Source organism: Sphaeroforma arctica (assembly GCF_001186125.1).
Source record: "Sphaeroforma arctica JP610 unplaced genomic scaffold supercont1.686, whole genome shotgun sequence".
NCBI classification, from domain to species: Eukaryota; class Ichthyosporea; order Ichthyophonida; genus Sphaeroforma; species Sphaeroforma arctica.
Window position 1 is genome coordinate 13,757 of NW_014039872.1, and position 18,765 is coordinate 32,521.

General features: G+C 43.3%; 4 protein-coding genes across 4 annotated transcripts in view; 3 read left to right on the forward strand and 1 right to left on the reverse strand.

Annotated features, from left to right (window-relative positions):
• The window catches only part of SARC_08046 (urease subunit alpha), a gene marked incomplete at its 5' end in the record, with an annotated part of 11,827 nt that extends 7,114 nt beyond the window's left edge, over positions 1 to 4,713 (forward strand). Inside the window, 8 exons of the mRNA XM_014297987.1 lie at positions 317 to 380; positions 980 to 1,124; positions 1,505 to 1,596; positions 1,992 to 2,098; positions 2,601 to 2,679; positions 2,900 to 2,949; positions 3,228 to 3,370; positions 4,258 to 4,713. Coding sequence (XP_014153462.1) covers positions 317 to 380; positions 980 to 1,124; positions 1,505 to 1,596; positions 1,992 to 2,098; positions 2,601 to 2,679; positions 2,900 to 2,949; positions 3,228 to 3,370; positions 4,258 to 4,342 — 765 coding nt within the window. The 3' untranslated portion in view covers positions 4,343 to 4,713. The remainder of the gene's footprint in view (positions 1 to 316; positions 381 to 979; positions 1,125 to 1,504; positions 1,597 to 1,991; positions 2,099 to 2,600; positions 2,680 to 2,899; positions 2,950 to 3,227; positions 3,371 to 4,257) is intronic.
• Positions 4,714 to 7,982: 3,269 nt separating this feature from the next.
• SARC_08047 (hypothetical protein) lies at positions 7,983 to 9,254 on the forward strand (the record flags this gene model as incomplete). The annotated part of the gene is made up of 3 exons (XM_014297988.1): positions 7,983 to 8,066; positions 8,210 to 8,452; positions 8,478 to 9,254. 3 exons carry the CDS (start codon positions 7,983 to 7,985, stop codon positions 9,252 to 9,254), a joined length of 1,104 nt encoding a protein of 367 aa, XP_014153463.1.
• Positions 9,255 to 9,301: 47 nt separating this feature from the next.
• Positions 9,302 to 9,568, forward strand: SARC_08048 (hypothetical protein; the record flags this gene model as incomplete). The annotated part of the gene is made up of 1 exon (XM_014297989.1): positions 9,302 to 9,568. The coding sequence occupies one exon, from the start codon at positions 9,302 to 9,304 to the stop codon at positions 9,566 to 9,568; it is 267 nt and encodes an 88-aa protein (XP_014153464.1).
• Positions 9,569 to 12,181: 2,613 nt separating this feature from the next.
• On the reverse strand, positions 12,182 to 15,770 carry SARC_08049 (hypothetical protein; the record flags this gene model as incomplete). The annotated part of the gene is made up of 3 exons (XM_014297990.1): positions 12,182 to 13,153; positions 13,951 to 14,111; positions 15,371 to 15,770. 3 exons carry the CDS (start codon positions 15,768 to 15,770, stop codon positions 12,455 to 12,457), a joined length of 1,260 nt encoding a protein of 419 aa, XP_014153465.1. The 3' UTR covers positions 12,182 to 12,454.
• Between the last annotated feature and the right edge of the window lie 2,995 nt (positions 15,771 to 18,765).

Below are 18,765 nucleotides of genomic sequence, written 5' to 3' on the forward strand. Positions count from 1 at the left end.
GTATGTATATATATGTATATATATATATATATTTATATATATATATGTGTGTATGTTTGTGTGTCTATATCAACTCCGAGAGATGCCTATTACAATCGCACTGCAGTGGTCAAAGGCGTGTGGTTTGCAGATTACATCAGCAACTATTCACCACATCCGTCTGAATCTGTCGCTGTCTCTGAGGGAATATAACTCAGGGTTTAGGGTTTGATTCTCCTGCATATGGTATGGTGTACTCTGTGGTTGTAGTATAGTACAGCTACATGGTCACCTGCTGTGTGTCTGATCGTCTGTGTTGCGTTGCTTGTGCTCACAGGTGTGCCATCACTTGGACAGACGAATCGCAGAAGACGTCGCCTTTGCCAACTCGCGCATTCGAGGTATGTTGATTAGTATAGGGCTTTGGGTTTTCAGTTGGCGCGTATCATGGGCACACGTAACGGGGCCCAGCTGTGTATCTGTCAGCTAGTAAGTAGTGTATAGATCTGAAACGTTTTTAGGGTTTTAGGGTTTAAACCCCCTCAAACCAAGTTTATTCAACACTTGGTGGTTATATGATATAGATTTGGGTTATATGACACTATGCACCACCAATCACCAATCACTAATAATTCAGGTGTCGGTTGTGCCATGGCGTATTTGACGGCTTTTGTCGGGTTTTGGGGTTTGCAACGCAGGTTCTGTGTCGTGCCTTGGGTTTAAGCTCTAGAGTTTAGGGTTAGGATAGGGTTTAGTGGACAGTCGCTCGTCTCGGCTGTCTGTTGTGTAAGAGGCGTAGCACTGGCCCACTGTTCAACGGCACTGCATATCTACCATTGTCATACCCTAAACCCGAAACCCTAAACCCTTTTATGGTTCTTGTTTGGTCAATGCCTTATTCATTCGTACCATATAATATATAGCATTCTTTGTATGTTATATCTACCACCCTTCGCATGATATATACCACCCACTGATACATCTCTGTGTGCTGCTGCAGAGGAGACCATCATGGCTGAAGACATTCTGCATGACATGGGTGCCATCAGTATGATGTCGTCAGACTCACAGGCCATGGGCCGAGTGGGCGAAGTCATCACACGCACATGGCAGACCGCCAGCAAGATGAAACGCCAGCGCGGAAGGTAACGTGTATGTAGGCATGTGCACGTGCAGGTGTATATGAGTTCAAAGATGTGTGCATGGATATATTTATGTATGTGTACATGTGTACATAGATGTATGTATGAATATATATATATATATATATATAAATTATATATATGTATGTATGTACACGTAGATATATACTTCGATGTATGTATATATGCGCACAAGTAGTGGGAATGTATAAATGTGCACTACGTGCACATATATATAGATGCAATGGTTCACGTATGTAGGTACACAGATGTACGCATACACGTTACTACTAAATCTCTATCTCTCTCTCTATATACATAATATAATATATAGATATATATATATATCTCCTCTGATACATCATCCCACTTCTTGTGCACAGACTGCCCGAGGAGACGCATGGCAAGAAGAACGACAATGTGCGCGTTAGAAGATACATCTCCAAGTACACCATCAACCCAGCCATCACACACGGTAGGCATTCTCAGTACAACATCTCACACACTGTGCTGTAGAATTACTTACACACATACCGCTGTAGATTTACCTGCACACACGTACAGCTGTAGATATACCTATCCAGACGCACAGCTGTAGATTTACCTACACACACGCATCTGTAGCCATCCACAGGTTTGTGGGGCTGTGCACTGGTATGACTTGCACTGTCCCTTTAACCGATGCACATAAGTCGTCTGTAGCAACACACACACGTTGGGCTATGGTGCACCATCCACTCATCTTATCCTTCTTCTTACATCATTCACATTGTTATATATGTACTTATCATTCTCCTTACATCATTGACATTGTTACATATGTACTTATCCTTCTCCTGCTGTTCTTGTATGTGTCTTATGGCCATGTAGGGTACTCTCATCTGTTGGGATCGGTTGAGGTGGGCAAGATGGCTGATCTGGTGGTGTGGGACTTCGCTTACTTCGGCACCAAGCCGGACATGGTTCTCAAGGGCGGCGTAAGTGCATATATAAATATAGATATAGATATATAATGTGTGTGTGTGTTTTATTGTTTAGATTCTACTTTGAATGCCTTTGTAAGAGGAATTTTTTATTAATATGAATCAGACATGGAGTTTATGCGTAAGTGGGCTGTGTTGCAAGGTTAAGAGGTTTCTGTTGATTACTCAGGATATATATGTATGTATGTATGTATGTATATATGTATGTATGTATGTATGTACATATATATATATATATATATATATATATGAACTGAGTTTTAGGGTTCTATGGTTTCTTTCTGATATTATTACGCGCTCGCACACTCTCCGATAGTATTACACGTTTGAGCGCGGCTTGCCTCTGTATGCGCATATCGATTGATATTACCAGAGAGAGAGGGGCAATTACCAGAGTGCGTATGTGTACACACACTCTCTCACTACACACTCTCTCACTACACACTCATCTGACTGTGTCGCTCTCATCTCTCTCTCACACACACACACTGTGCAGAGCATTGCGTGGGCACAGATGGGCGACGCCAACGCATCAATTCCCACGCCACAACCTGTCTACATGCGTCCAATGTTTGGTATGTGTGTCTGTGCGTGTGCATGTGTGTGTATGCATGTGTGTGTGCGTGTGAAAGCATGTGTATGCTTGTATGCTTGTGAAAGCATGTGTATGCTTGTGTGCGTGTGTATGTACGTGTATGCTTGTGTGAACCCCATCCTCCCACCCATGCATGTGAATGTGATACCTCCTTGCCCACTCACCCACTCATGTCATCTGTGCTGTTTGCGTTGTCGCAGGTGTTATGGGCGGAGCCACTGCCAAGTCAAACATCACATTTGTGAGTCAGGTAAGCGAATGACGCATGCGCACACCATCGCAACTGAAGTCTTAGGGTTTAGGGTTATATAGCAACTGACGTTCTGTACTTAGCCACATCAGTTGTGGTCGGATTAGCAGTGCATGCCTTATAACCTGCGTATGCCTTATCAGGTTTTAGGGTTCTAGGGTTTGGGTTTAAAGGTTTTGAGTTTTTAAGTTCATCATATTGTCGTCTGCGTATGTGCCCAGAACACATACTGTATGATTTGTATGCTCAATGCCACTGCACTAATTTGTTTGTCGCAGGCGTCTGTGAGTCTGAAGACACTTGAGAAGTATAATCTCACGCGACGCATAGAGCCTGTGCGAAACGTGCGCAACATTGGCAAGAAGGACATGGTACTCAACGACTACGCACCAACCATCCGAGTGGACCCAGAGAACTACAAGTACGTGCCAACAGTACATGGCTACATATATGTGTATATGTGTATATGCATATGTATATGTGTATATATATATATGTGTATGTATATGTGTATATATTAATATGTGTGTGTGTGTTTGTGAAGATGCATGTAGTGTACGCTATTATAAGTGCCTCCATTTATGTTGGATTAAGGATTTAAATGCATGTTGTGTTTGTGCAGAGATTTGTATTTAATTTGCACTCGAAAGCTGTGTAGACATAGCTGGTGCACCTTGCCCTTAAATGGGAGTTGCAGGACAGGCGTGATTGCGATTGCCCCACTTTTGTTTCCATTACATATACCCCCCCCCCTCCCCGTTCTCACACACCCACACACGCACGCACGCACACACCTGGGTCCATTTCGTATGTTCTGTGTTTGTTGCGCTGTAGTCGTACGATGGCTTGGGCTACCCTATTCATCCATTGGTCTCCCCCGTTCTTGTGCGCTCGTCCCCATGTGTGCATGTGCATTCAGTGCACACAAAGGCACATGAGCACCAACCCACACACACGTGCCAGTTGCAGAGGAGTTGTTACCATAGCCTTCTAAATTATACATAGTTGGAGAGGGGTTGTTACAGATAGGATTTCATTGTGGACATGTGAACACACATGTTGTGCAAGTGCTGTGAGTGTTGGCATGTTCTCCTTTATCTCTGACTCTCTGTTGAGCTTCTTTGTCCTATAGTTTCCGTTGCGTTGATTGGTTGATGACCTGAGTGTCTGTTCGTTAAGCTGATTGCTGATTGGTTGATGATCTGAGTGTCTGTTCGTTGAGCTTATTGCTGATTGGTTGATGATCTGAGTATCTGTTTGTGACGCTGATTAATTTGTTCATTTGTTTACTGCTGTGTCGTTGCGCAGAGTCTACATCGACGACAACGAGGAATGGCTCAAGTGCGACCCACTCACCCAAGCGCCTCTGGGTCAGCTGTACTTCATGTCCTAGTGCACTCAGCCACCCCGAGGGACGTGGCAGTGTATCTACTGTGTGCATGCACCTCATCCGCACCCAGAGACTGGCCCCTGTCTGTCTGAGAGGTGTACGTCTAGCAGCCGACATGTCTGTTGGGAGGGTAGTCTCACTGCACTATGCACCGCCATGAGAACAGCCGAAGCGTTGCTCAGTGGAGATACACGGTGTAACACCAGTCATGGCCTCAACGGCACAAGCAGAGCATCCCGTGGCACGCACACTGTCCTGACCATTGGGGTTAGGAGTGTGCGTGCACGCTCTCTAGTTTACAACGTTCCGAAGTCAAGATAAATTCATCATGTTTCGTAGACGATCAATACATTTGTTATTTTGGTATCCCAGCAGACCAATATTACTGCATTCGGGGGGTTTTAGGTAGCGCATCCCGGCCATGAATTCAGCAGACCACTCATTGATTAGTGCAGTATATATATATATATATATATATTATACAAGTAAATATATATATATGTATAAATATATATATATATATATATATGTATATATATTATACATGTAAATATACATATACATATACATATACATATACATATACATATACATATACATACATACACATAATATATATATATATATATTATACATATACATACTCTCACACACACACATATATAAATTTATATATATATTTATATATTTATATATACATGTGTATATATATACATATATATATATATTTATTATATATATATATAGATATATATATATATATATATATTTGTTTCAGTATAAATTGATTGCTTTTGAGCAAGTTCAGAGTTCACCGAGGACTAACCATGAGGAGAATATCAACAGCCTGACTGATTTATATATCTACTATCAAATGTTCACTTCATTTGGTTCATCAACTAGGCACACTTTAACACTCCTAAAATACATATTGCGCCGGGTGTAAATTTAGATTATCTTGAGAAGCACCATATCTCAGTACCAAGGTTCCTTCTGAAAAAAAAATCTTGAGAAGCAGCATACCTTAAATTCTTAGTACCGAGGATTCTTCTGAAAAAAAATCTCGAGAAGCAGCGTACGTTAGACTTTTAGTACCAGGATTTCTTCTGAAAAAGAGCATCTTGAGGATCCGATGTTAGCGTCATTCGCACTGCAGTTGAAATTCTAAGTTTACAAATGGCTGTTGTTTACAGTCGCTTATGAGATGCTCTGGCAGCTCAATCTTTGATCCAGTAAGAATATAAAACATCCGTTTGGCAACTTGGACTTATTGAAGTAGCTGCTCTCTTACCAACCACAACCAGCACATGGCGTTTCACCTAGCTCTGCTCATGATACGAGGAAGCTGTGAGGACAGATGCGAACAGCTGTTGAAGCTGTCACGGTCAATTTTCTCCTGTTTGGCTACCACAGACACGCATGTTTCATACAATGACTTTGAAGTGCAGTGTAAATGTACTGATATCATTTTGCTCGGCCGGTGACATTCTACGCGGTTGTGCGAAAAGGGTGTATACCATATCCGACCATGTAGTCGAAATTGTACTTTGCAACCAGTCGAAGTAAGCTAGAGATTCTCGGTATGTACTTTCACACATAAGTAAGTTCTTGTACACCAGGAGCCAGTGCAGAACTCATTATGTCAAGGACTCGAGAGCCGAGGGCCCAGACAATACCCCCCTACACCTTCCAGCATGTTCTGCTTGTTTTTCAAATAATTTTATAGAGGGGTACTTACGTGGCATAAATGATAAAAGTCGGCTTTCTTTTGTATTCAAAACAAAATTTACCGATTATGTCTGTAGTGAGTATTTTTTAAAAAGCATAGTCTGTAGTCAGTAGTGAGGTAGTTGGTAAACGATGCCGACATTTGGGCAAACGACATGTCATACATGTCGCGGCGACATTTTGTAGGACATGTCGGTCGCGACCTGGTGTCGGCAGGTCTACTGGTGGCTGTATCGTAGCCTACATTCACATATCGAGACGACATGTCATACATGTCGCGACGAAACTTTTCAGGGGTGTATGTCGTTGTCGTATACCAACCCAAGTATTTACCGTAGTCTGTACTCTGTACTCGACTAGAACTGTGGACAAAACCTAACCCAAATATTTATTACTAAATTAGGTAATAATTTGGTGCTTGTTTTACTCTGTATACTGCTCTGCATTGCTATTTATCATACGGGATGTTTTAGGAAATAAATCTTGTTTTCTTTTTAAAACAAAACAAAAAAAGAAAACATATTAAAAATATAGAAGTATGTATTGGCCCGCCCGGCCGCCCTGGATCTCTCACTGACTCACTCTCAGACTCCTCATTACGTTTCCCGTTAAAGCGCAAAAAAACAAAAAAACAAAAAACATTACAAAGCGTTTACGTTCAAAGTTTATCCTGGTGTAGTCCTACATATGGGTTTACAAAAAGGTACTTTTTTTGAGGCGGCCTAACTGTCACGAATTGTCCTATTTTTCACTGTGTCAGTTGTGAATAGTTTCAAATCGGCTTTTCATTTAAAAAAAAAAGTCAATTTCTCAGGTGCAAATTTGAGAAATTTTCATGGTCGATTTGCCCCCCATAGACTTTAAGACGCTTTTTTTATAGATTATTTTTGCGTTTACGTTTAAAGTTATCGCATATAGGCAAAACGTATTGAGCTTAGTCATGGAGTCTTGAACTCTTACTCTCTTGGTCTCATTGTGTCAGACAAAGTCACAAGTATCAACCAAAACAACCAAAAAGATGGTGTCGTTTACCAGAAAATCAGTAATGTAAGACCTGACACAGCCTCCTTGTTCTTTTTTCATAGGCCATGTACCTGAGTACTGACAGTTCACATTAGAGCTAGTAAACGACACTGAAAATTGTCTTTTTGTTTTTTGACCGACATTTTTTGGGGGGGTTTTTTTTGTCATATTGTCATACAATACACCTATTTTGTTTTAGGGTTTATATAAAAATGTCGCGACGACATGTGTGATGTTTCATGTTTGACATTTCTATCACGGTCTGTCCATGACATTCGGCCATAATCTATAATAGTAAATAACCGAATATCTATAATAGCTCTACATACTGGCCTACTGCCCAGGGCCCCAGGCCCGGCCAGGGCTGAAAGGCTTAAGCCTGTCGCTGCAAGTGTAAATAGGACTGAAAAGGGTATAAAAAATATAAAATATCTATTCCTTTTGTTTAAAAAAATACAATTTCTATTAGTTTTTTTACTTTTTACCATATACAGCTATTTATAAATTGCTGAATTGAAGTCGAGAGAGTGCAATCCAAACGTGGTTGAGGGAATTTAACAAATATACTTTTTTTTATAACCAAAAAGAGAATTTCGTGAGAGTTTTTTGAAAAAGGGAAGAAAAAAAATATTTGTGAGGCCATTTCTGATTTTCCTCTAAATATCATGTGGGAAGTGGAAAATCCCATACTGAAGTAATATACTAAATAGAACAGAATTTTATCAAACGATGAGGTTGAGAGAAAACTCAACAATCATAGTCACACGGGTGTGGATATTGTTAATATGCTTTGCCCATTCGCGTAAATACGAGCTCGTCAATACGTTCTATTGAATCACCACATTTTGCATCACTTCACATATTCTATCAATATGAAGATGGAGTCCAGGGTATGGAGTCCAGGGTCGAGCTCGGTAGCAGTGCCAATGTTGATTACGAGATGAAACTAGAGAACACTCATAGACCCGTTTACAAGGTACGTTGTAGCTCACATTTGACTATGCATTTATTTCAATTTGTAGGTGTGATACTATAAATAAGGGCTACTTAGCTGATTATTATTGCACATGCGCCCACTATTTGTATACATTCTATCCATACTTCACATAATCTCTACAGAATATGGGGTTCTTGGTCGCCGTGGGATTAGTAATGGCTGGTTGTATTGCGGCAGCCGTGTCAATCCCGTTTTCTTCAAACAACGGTGTCAACATCGCTGGCGAATCGACTACCCAAACTATGTCTCGCTCCAAGCGACAGGTTACAGAGAAATCAATTACAACCATCAACACTGGATTATTCGGCGCAGTCGCCAATTACGATGAGCGCAGAGGGTTATTTGTCGACGCACTCAGGGACGAGGTATACACTTAAATTTTTCTGTCAGAATGAGCTGTGGTATGGAAAAGACGTCGAGCTCTTGCTATCTGATAAAGAATGGACCACGCGGTATCCGTACGCCTACTTCTTCAACAAAGAGGAAATGAAAATGAGAGAAAACGGCGAGGATGTTCCCAGTCTATGCCCTACTAAAACAATTGGGGCGCTTCTTCAGCTTGTCAACATGGAGAGTTGCAAAGACAAGTTCAACGCGGCCATCGATATGACTGGCAAGGGATATGAAGACCTGGTGGATGATCTATTTACACTTTTGGAATGCTGGGAAGTGGAGGCTCCGGTGATGTTTGATTCCATTTACAATGACAAGTCATGTTATGGATGTCTTATCAACGCTGGATCATCTGGAAATATCAAGAGGATGGCAAACTGTATGAGGGGCAGCACCAAACGCTTGCCTAACGATCAAGCCTTCGAGTCTTTCTTGTACGGTTTGGCCTTGTGGTCTAAGGTACCCCTCACTAACAACGAGGGCAACACCTTGGAATGGGCTGTGGTTCCCCGGGCATATATATCTGCTGAGTACGAAGTGGATGGGGTGAAGGGGGGCATTGTATGTACACATGTCGCTGTCGAGGGCAAAGAACAACAAACACAGTTTGAAACGATTACGAACCATGTCGCAGCACGTGAAGCGGAGGGAGTAACTGAATGGTTGTTGGCAGGTGATTTGAACTGTGGGCCCAAAAGCGCCGCAGTATCGCACAAAACCCTAACACTGATGACACCAATGGAGTTACCTCCTCTGACAAGCTTATTGAGCTAGGTTGATGGGGCATCTACGTGAATCAGGACTTCGAGGCTACGTGGGATATGCCTATGGACGCGGCAAACAATTATTTCGATGGTAACACCAACATCTGTGGCCACAATACTTGTATTGACTGCGAGACACTGGGCAGCAATGATCAGAGAAAGATGTTGCTGGACTATATATATGTGCGTGGTGAAGCTTTTCCCCGCGACGCCGATCGATATGAGGCCAAGATCGTTATGAACAAGAAGTACAATGCCTCTGAAGACTATGAGGGTGTGCATATTTCTGATCACTATGGTGTTCAAGTCATCATGAATCCTTGAGAGCAAGGCAGGGTACATAATATGAATAGAAGTACAATGCCACTAAAAGTATGTCGAGTTTACAAACAGGCTTTACGTACACTTTTTACTGACGTTCAAAAGTCGTTTAAATCACCAAGCTCACCAAGTACCGGATGTGGAAGATCCCTATTAAATTCATGTGCTTATACGGGTATCGAATTTCGCATATATAAAAGACAATGCTTGTATGTCACAAGAAAAAAAGGCATGTACGATACAATCTAGTAGATACACTCCATATACCCTTTAAACTGTGTTGTTTGTGATCTTCTTGTACATTCCGATTAAACAACTTTCTCACATAGTATACATTCCGATATACACAACAATTTATTGTTGCCATCAGAGCCTGAGTGAGAAAAGGAGACCTTGAAATTGCAACCGGGTTCTCCGGATGTGATGTTAAGTGCGGCTATATTGTTACTGTTGCACAAGGTACCATAGGTCTTACCGTACGCAGAGGCAGTGTCCATTGTGAACCGATATGAGTGCTTTAAATCGACACTGTTGTAACAGGTGTTCAAACTTGAAACTCCATGTACATGACTATCTTCGAAAATACAAGCGGGGACTTGGGCTTACGTTTGCTGCATTTGCTCGACCCACTGTAGCACGAATCACATCCAACATCAGCGGTACCACTGGCCACTAACTACCGTTGGGAGGAATTACATCAGCAGTTTTCATAAACAACTATGCAAAAATCCTGAGCCATTGTCGTTCACTATAATGAGAAGCTTGATCGTTCAATTATCGAAGAATGCGAAAAGCACTTGCAAGCGGACATGTCAGAAACAGACCTATTCCCTGAATAGGTTTTAGAGTGACAAGTAACCCTAATTTATCTACTTCTCTATTTGTTGCAAAGACAACTGGTCCAGTTAGAACTTTAATAAAAAGGCAACTTGTGTTATTTTTAGATTTGAAACGTCAGGAAGTCTCTTGCAAGGTGCATTTATTTAACATACTGTACGAGTTCGAGCTAGACTAGATTTGCCATGGTCAAGCTGTTCGCTTACTCTGGTTGCACAGCTAGGGTCACAACTCCCTACCATTGTCCGGAAAGACTTGCCCGATTGCAAATACACGACCATCAGATGAGAGTGTGGCTGGTTAACCTGCACCACCAACTGACGGTCAATGAAAAGATCGGATCATAGCAAGAATATTTCAATAGAAAAGGCAATTTTATTCTGTTCAGTAATAGCATGTTGTACTGACTAGAGTTGGTAGTTGATGTAGTGCGCATCCTGGAGCTGTTGCTAGATCAGTGAGCTGCTTCATCGGGGCACAATTTCCAGATCTCAAGAGGACAAGAACATCTGGTGTGGTTTGTGTCGTATGGAAAGTCAATAGTTTTGCAATTATGTTAAAGGTGAAGTATTTAGTAGGGTCAACCTTATACAACGCTAACGGTTGCTTGCCGAGAATTCGTATCTATATATTTCGGCCGTACTTCGTTCTACGCGAACTAGGTTTCCCAATTTGATATAGAGATCCGGACTGATAGTACGATTCATAGCAACGTAATTGCAGATACCTCATTTTCGTTTCTCGATGCCAGAGACAAAAGTCGTTCTAATAATATTTGCGAGGAGACGGCCAAGAGTAGTCGGTCTATTACTGAAGCGGAGTGACTATGCGAAATTGTAAGTGCGCGAGAGTGGAGATTACAATGACTGCAAATTGCAAGGCTTCAAAGGAGTGTAGGTGAGAAGACTGAGCTGTACTAGGTGAGAAGCTGAGCTGTAGAGTGTAGGTGAGAAGACTGAGCTGTAGTGTGTAGGTGAGAAGACTGGACTGCGGAGTGTGGACTATCGAGTCTTGGGGAATGCTGCCTTAATAACTCATAATTGACAGCTGAGACTGTGTTCTATAAATTGTATAATATTGATAATAGTGTAGTTGAGACGGTGTTGTAATTGTATAATGTTAAATACTAATAGAGTAGAAAATGAGTGTAAAGTAAATATAAATAAATATAGTGGGTATTTATGTGACTCGAGTTTGTTTTGTTTTTTTGGGACATCTCCGACCTCTGTATTTGAGAAAAAAAACAACGAACAAAAGATTCAACCGACTCGTTCAACATAATACATTTATTATTCACAGCAACGCTTGGCCGTCCACTCATTGCCTCAACTTACAGCTCTCATACAGCTCGCCTTCCCCTGAGAGTCACTCACCACAGCCGTCGTCCACTGTCCATGTGTCCCATGACCACACTCCACAGGGCCCGGGCCGCTATGCAGAGTCTGTGCCACTGTTACAGGAGCTGTACGGAATCAGGAGTCAGCACTCGCCCTTCTCAGCCTCACATTAACTGATGTGTAGCTGCATTTCACATTAACGAGTATTGAAGATGAGCCAGGGGAGCGAGGACAATGGGCAAACCGTATTGTAAGTATGTGTAGTTCTGCACGTAACTGTTTAATAAATCTCTTCTCTCGCTGCTCCCATCCAGCTGGTATCATAGTACGGGTAATCGTGCATTTGTGCGTCCATTGAATGCGATGCATTAACTTCACGCGCGTGTCTAATTCCGGAGATAGAGTGCCTCGTGATGGGGGGTATGCACCTTCCGATAACATAACACGGAATTCGGCCGAGCTTCCACAACCTTCAGGTGTTAACATTTGTTTCTTAGACTGAAGTGGGCAGTTGTGATAATACACAGATTTACTATGCACAGATACCTCAGCCAGCGGCAGCGGCAACATACATGCGTTTATTCATACCGGTTGTGGGCAAACAATAGGCGTTGAAACGTCTGTCGGTAAACCAAGGTGAACTCCGGTACACGCTTTACAAAAGCCAACCAACCCACTTGTTGGTCTCCGAGAGAGCCATCGCACGACCACAGTGTCATGAGCTTGCAGCGGCTGCAGGGTCTACCTTGGCCTTCTTGTTCTTGCCGCCCCTTCGCTTGGAGGCCCTGCGCTTCTTTCCCTTGGCAGTGGGTACTGGAGCCGAGACGCTTTGTTCCGTGTTAGCGCATATTGCCCCATCTGTCTCGGCAGAGAGTGTCTTATTCGCCCCATCGCACATGGTCTCCTCACCAGTGCCAGCCCTGGGTTGGCTCTGTCTGTGGTGTGTCGCTGACGTCTCCGTCTTCCCCCCATCGCCCATGTCACTGTCTGCTGCTGCGTCTGCGCCACAGGGTGCCTTCCCCAGTGCTTCCTCGCGTGCTTCTCCTGCGCTCGTTACCCCACCTTCTGCCGTGCTGCCCACCCCATTGCGCACAGGTGCTTCCTCGGTGGTAGTCTCAGTCGCTGCGCTTTCACCCGTGTGCTGCGTGTGCTGTGCATGCTCGGCTGGTGGTGTGGCCACGTGGTCGGGTGGTGTGTGCTGCTTGGCTTCCGTTGGCTCTGCCTTTGTCTCTGTCCCTTCAGTCTGTGCTGCGGGTGGTTGCTGCTGTGCTAGCAGGCGTGCCTTCTTCTTCAGGGTTTTCTTTTGGTTTTTCAGCCGTTTGCGTTCCTTCTCCTCCGCCAACCGCTCGGCCTTCGGCTTCATTGATGACAGCGAATTGGCCTTCTTTTTCTTTCTCGGTTTAAGTTCAGGTTCCTAAAGTGCCAGAAAAAGGGCTTATGAGTCCATCAGACAATACATTACAGATATACAATGGCCCTGTTGCAAAGGTGTGCCCGTAAATGGTCCTGTTGCAAGGTCTGCCCGTATTGCCTGGCCCCAGGGTGTCCCGTGGTAGGTGTTGGCATGTTCATGGTATATACAAGGACAGTAAACTATGACAATCCAACTAAGTCATACACACTCCAGCGATCAGTCTCTGAGATGAAGCATAGTTCGGTACAAGACGGTGCATCGCTGCGCCTTGGGCTCTGAACTGCTGCGACGAACGCCATATGTAGAGAAGGTAGACCACGCCCAGTATTCAATTGCCCATACACTCCACAGAACACTACACCAGACACACATGAGACTACAGGGCAACGGTACACAGACCAAGTGCAGCAATGCCATCACTTAACAGATAGGTACACGTAACTGCCCCTGTGGCCACAAGGCAATACATTCCACATAACACTACACCAGACACACAGGAGACTACAGGGCAACGGTACATAGACCAAGTGCAGCAATGCCATCACTTAACAGATAGGTACACGTGACTGCCCCTGTGGCCACAAGGCAATACACTCCACATAACACTACACCAGACACACAGGAGACTACAGGGCAATGTGTACATAGACCAAGTGCAGCAATCCCACAACTTAACAGATAGGCACACGTGACTGCCCCTGTGACCACAAGGCATCGTCAGCCACCAACAACTACTGCTGCACAGCCTAACGCAACTAGAGAAGCTCTTGCAGCAGGTACCACATACACACACACACCTCTTTCTTCTCCGCTTCGGGGATGATTGAATTCAGAAAGCCCACCTCCGCATCTCTCATTTGGGATTTTTTCTCCGTCACAGCCAATGCCAATCCTTTGGATGCGGGTGACGGCTGCTCGAGAATGGGTGCGTTGTAGTTGATGTACACAATAGGCACTCCTGCGATAGACACAGGCCACCGGGTGATTGTATGAGACGAGGCGTACGATCACGCGCACGGGGTGTGGATGGCCACACCGTTGAATGTGACACTGCCACGTGTTATAGTGTGTGGTCAAGCATACGTCAATAACACATGTATGGCTAGTGAGTAGCAGGCACCATTACAACCCAATCGCAGAACGGGACAGGAACACAAGTCTCTCCGAATGTCAGGTGTGCTGGTGTTGGGATATGCGTGTGTTCGGGTGTTCGACTGACGGCCATGAGCGTCTGTATGTAAACTGCCCATCACATGCGTCATTTAAACTGACAGGTGGATGTTTTGTACACTCACAGTCACCTGTACGCACATGTTATAGGATTATATGTACATTCTGCCTGCATGCTGTCAACGCGTCGAGTGTAGCCCTGCATTTGACAACTACACACAAACAAACGGCGCACACGGTGCAAATACTCAAATATAAAGCACTTCGGCAGACAAAAAATGTACTCCGTCACGGGACACCACATATGCAGTACATATATGCAGTATACCACATAAGCAGTCGTATACCACATATGCAGTATATATATATGTATACATATACATGTATATATATTAATATATATATACATATATGTATATATATATATACAAACATACAAGCAAAGACCCATAAAATATATACATAGGGGTACATTTACATATATACATACACACACATATATATGTATGTATATATATAAATATAAAATATAATCAGGTACAAATAGCCACAAATACGAACACACACATACACACACACACATATATATACTTATATACATACATGTATATATGTATATATATATTATATTTATATGCATATATATATATATTAATGTGTATATATTAATATATATATATTAATATATATATATGTATATATATATATAGTATTATTTTTTATGCATATATATACATATATAAATATATATATATGCACATACACGCATACACATATACAAGCACAAGCAAACAGGCACACACGCGCTTGCGCACGCGAACGCACATACATATACACATTTATATATATATATATACATACATACATACAGACATACAAACATACATACATACATACATATGTACGTACACACATACATACATACATACATACACACCCACACACACATATATATATATATATATAGTAGTCTGTGATCAGTGGTACAATACTCGTTATAACAGATCAACGATACATATGCGTTAATACGGAAGGGGGTGAACGTACCTGGTACTTCTCTCAGAGCTTCCTTCAGTGTAGTGTCCTGTGTGGCTACAATAAGTCTGAATTTATTTTCCTGTCCAATTAGATCCTGCACACACTCTCTGGCGTTCTTTGTTCCGATGGCGTGCCTGCACCGTCGCCATTCGAACTTTTTGTTGATAAGGTGAGCGCCGCTAAACTCTGATCCCAGCTTACGCACCTCTTCAACTATACAGGGCGATGTGAACAAGCTAACTGATCCCCCAAAGTATGTGGTCAGTTGATCCTTGATGTATATTTTACATTCCAATGAGGCTTGACAGAATGTTGCATCTACGAGCACTTGATACGGTTCGTGTAGTCCAAACCGAGACTTGTAGAACGCCAGCGTCCTACGCGCCGCTTTATGTCTGGTGATTTTCATGGTTTAAGGCTGTGGTTAGACCCTCAACGTGACACAAATATGGGAGAGAATATATTCGAAGTGTAATCAGCTGTCTATGTTACTTGCAGTGCAAGAGAAGATATTTATATAATATCTGCCCATGTCTGCTCAATATGACCTACTTATTATGATATATTGATATTAGCGTTACATACACGTGGTTCTTTTAGTTTTTACTTTCCAGTCCCCAGACCCCCCCCTCAGGAAATTCCGGCAAATACAATTCTATTTTTAGTTCGGTCAGAAGAAAAAGCATCGATTGATCAATGAAAAGGAAAAATGCATGAGCAGAAAAAGCTCACCGGAGTAATATTCGGAATTTCTGAACAGAGTTACATATTATTACATCATTCTTCACTTCTCCTTGGAATTGTCGGCAATTAACTGCGTAAGACGTATGTCGCAAGACGTAGTACGTAGGTCATAGATCGTGGGATCTTATGTGTTTGGTCGATAGTGCTTACTTGTACTTTAATAGTACGTGTGTGATTAATATGAATATATGTTTGTGTGTATGATAACAATACATGCAGATGACATGATAGTTGTATATGCGAATCTATCAACCCCGGATGCATGCTTCCTTCCAATAAATATATGCAATCACGTCTGATTATATCGGCAGCCGAACGAAAATAGCAACTTTTACAGCAAGCTGAATTTTGCGGTCCGTAAATAAGCCAATCGCATCCTTATCGGTTGGGTTTGTTGTGGGCGAAGGCGTGCTTGGCCTCTGTTGAGACAATCGATTGCCATCGCATTCAGACTATCAAGTACACAAACGCGGTATACCAACAGGAAGCTTGAATTTGTTCACATCCCTACCTCAGCTGGCACACCATCGTCCTCACGCAGGGGGTTTGTTAGGCAACCATTAATCCGTTGAACTCATTCGCCTGATCCAGAATGACTCATGTGACGTCTGGCTATGCCACAGTAATACTTCCCCCTGAGCTGTGGGTCAGAGTGTTCCAGTTTCTCCCCCAATGGCAACTGTTGCGGATGGCCACGGTGTGTAAGGCGTGGAGTGTCATGGTGCGAGACCCCATGTAGTGGACAGCCTTTGATCGCACTTTCCTGTCCCAATCACTGCAAAGCGCAAACAAGGCCCAGGTACGATATTTTTTGGGTGCATTGACATTGATGTCCTCACGCGTATCTTAGCCGCTGGAATGTTGATACAAATTCTATTTTCTGTGTAGATGTATACTCTTACGGGTTGCTGCGCGAAAATGTACTCTGTGGTGTGCTGGTATAGTTAGAATCTGCTTGAAGAGAATCTTCTGCTGACCTACAGACCTACAGAAAGACACGTAGCCCTTTGTTGAGAGGTGTTAATATTTTCGTAAACCTATTGTGGCACTGATTTCCCCCCTCTCTCCCTCCTTGAACAGTTGCTTGTAGATTAGTGCGCATATTCGCGACAGTCACGTATAGGATTCCCTGGTTCGGTTAGTTCCAGTACAATGAGTACACGCAACTTTCTTAAACTTCTGAGTTCGTATCAATCTACATCGAGGCGTGTTATGCACATCATTAAATCTCGGAGGTCTGTATCACACATTCCACAGCATGGTCCCATCGGGTTAACGAAATATATCGACCTTCTCTCGCACCGGCCGAGATTCAAACGGTTGCGACGCCTTTCGCTGGACCACAATATCCGTCTGGGTGCAGAAGAGTCCCTAAGTTACACACTGCACCAGAAGGTACCTGCAGTATGCGTATTCGCAGGAATGGGCAATCGCGGGTGTTGCTAGTTGTAACGCGTGTGTGTTGCGAGTTGTAAAGTTGTAACGCGCGTGTGTTGCTAGTTGTAATGCGGGTATGTTGTTAGTTGTAGTTGGCTCTACCGCACTATTCAATTGTAAGGTGTAGTGCTCTGCTATGTATGTACCGCACTACTCAATAGTATGGTGTAGTGCTCTGCTAAATATGTCAGGTCCTTGTGGTCTTGTTATGCGTTTGTTGTAGTCTACGTTGGGAGGTCGTTGCGGTCTGTTTGCGCTCGAAAGTTCCGAGCTGAACTTAGGAATGTGCAGTACAGAGATATCTGGCGAAGCATAGTTTGAGTCTGCAATCAGGTCATAGCCCAACAATAGAGTATGGACTGAGAAGGTAGTATCATCCTGGCCTACATAGTCCTCCCGAGAATTGGCCAGAGCTAATTCAGGCTGCCCATGCTCCCACTTTTTACCTACTCAGCTGGTGCGAATGGATACCCACGATTCGAATACAAAACACATGTGCAGGAGACTACTGTGGCGTACATTGCCCAAGCGTGTCCGTATATTGAAACTATCGACCTGACCGGATGCAGCACAAGGTATAGTCTAACGCTTATTTGTTGTGTTGTGTACGTACTACAGCCTGTATGGAAATGGCTCTGAATAGCACCGTGTGGTGTTCAGTGCATGCTATAGAAACCATCGTGCGCACTCTCATATACGAGCGAGTTAGTCCGGGACTGTTATACTACAGCCATTACTATACAATACATCACGCAAGGCTCTACTACACAAAGCCTTCCCTGTCTTCTAGGACGCACACGCCCTCGTACAGTGTGAGGTACACTGCCATAGATACGACCAAGACTCTCGCAATGACTGTGCTCCACTTGGTCTGGGTGTGGCGCATGTGGTGCAATCCACTGGTGGGTCCTACTGTGGGTGTGGGTACCATCGTGGGAGACGACATAGCTTATAGCAACCCACTGGTTTAGTCACATACGAACTACGCGTTTGTAGTTGAGCCTGATGTTTCCGCAGCCGTGGATGTACAGATAGTTCTTCTTCGCGTTTGTACGGCTGAGAAAACCCGTATTTCAATACGTGGAAGTTGATGCGTACGTGGGAGTGTGGGCTGTAGTGCTTCCGTCTGTTTTTGAAGTGTGTCTTTGGGACACCTGATTTGGATGGTCGTAGCTAGCAATTGCAATGACCACTCCACAGCCTTCACGGCGGTATATGATATA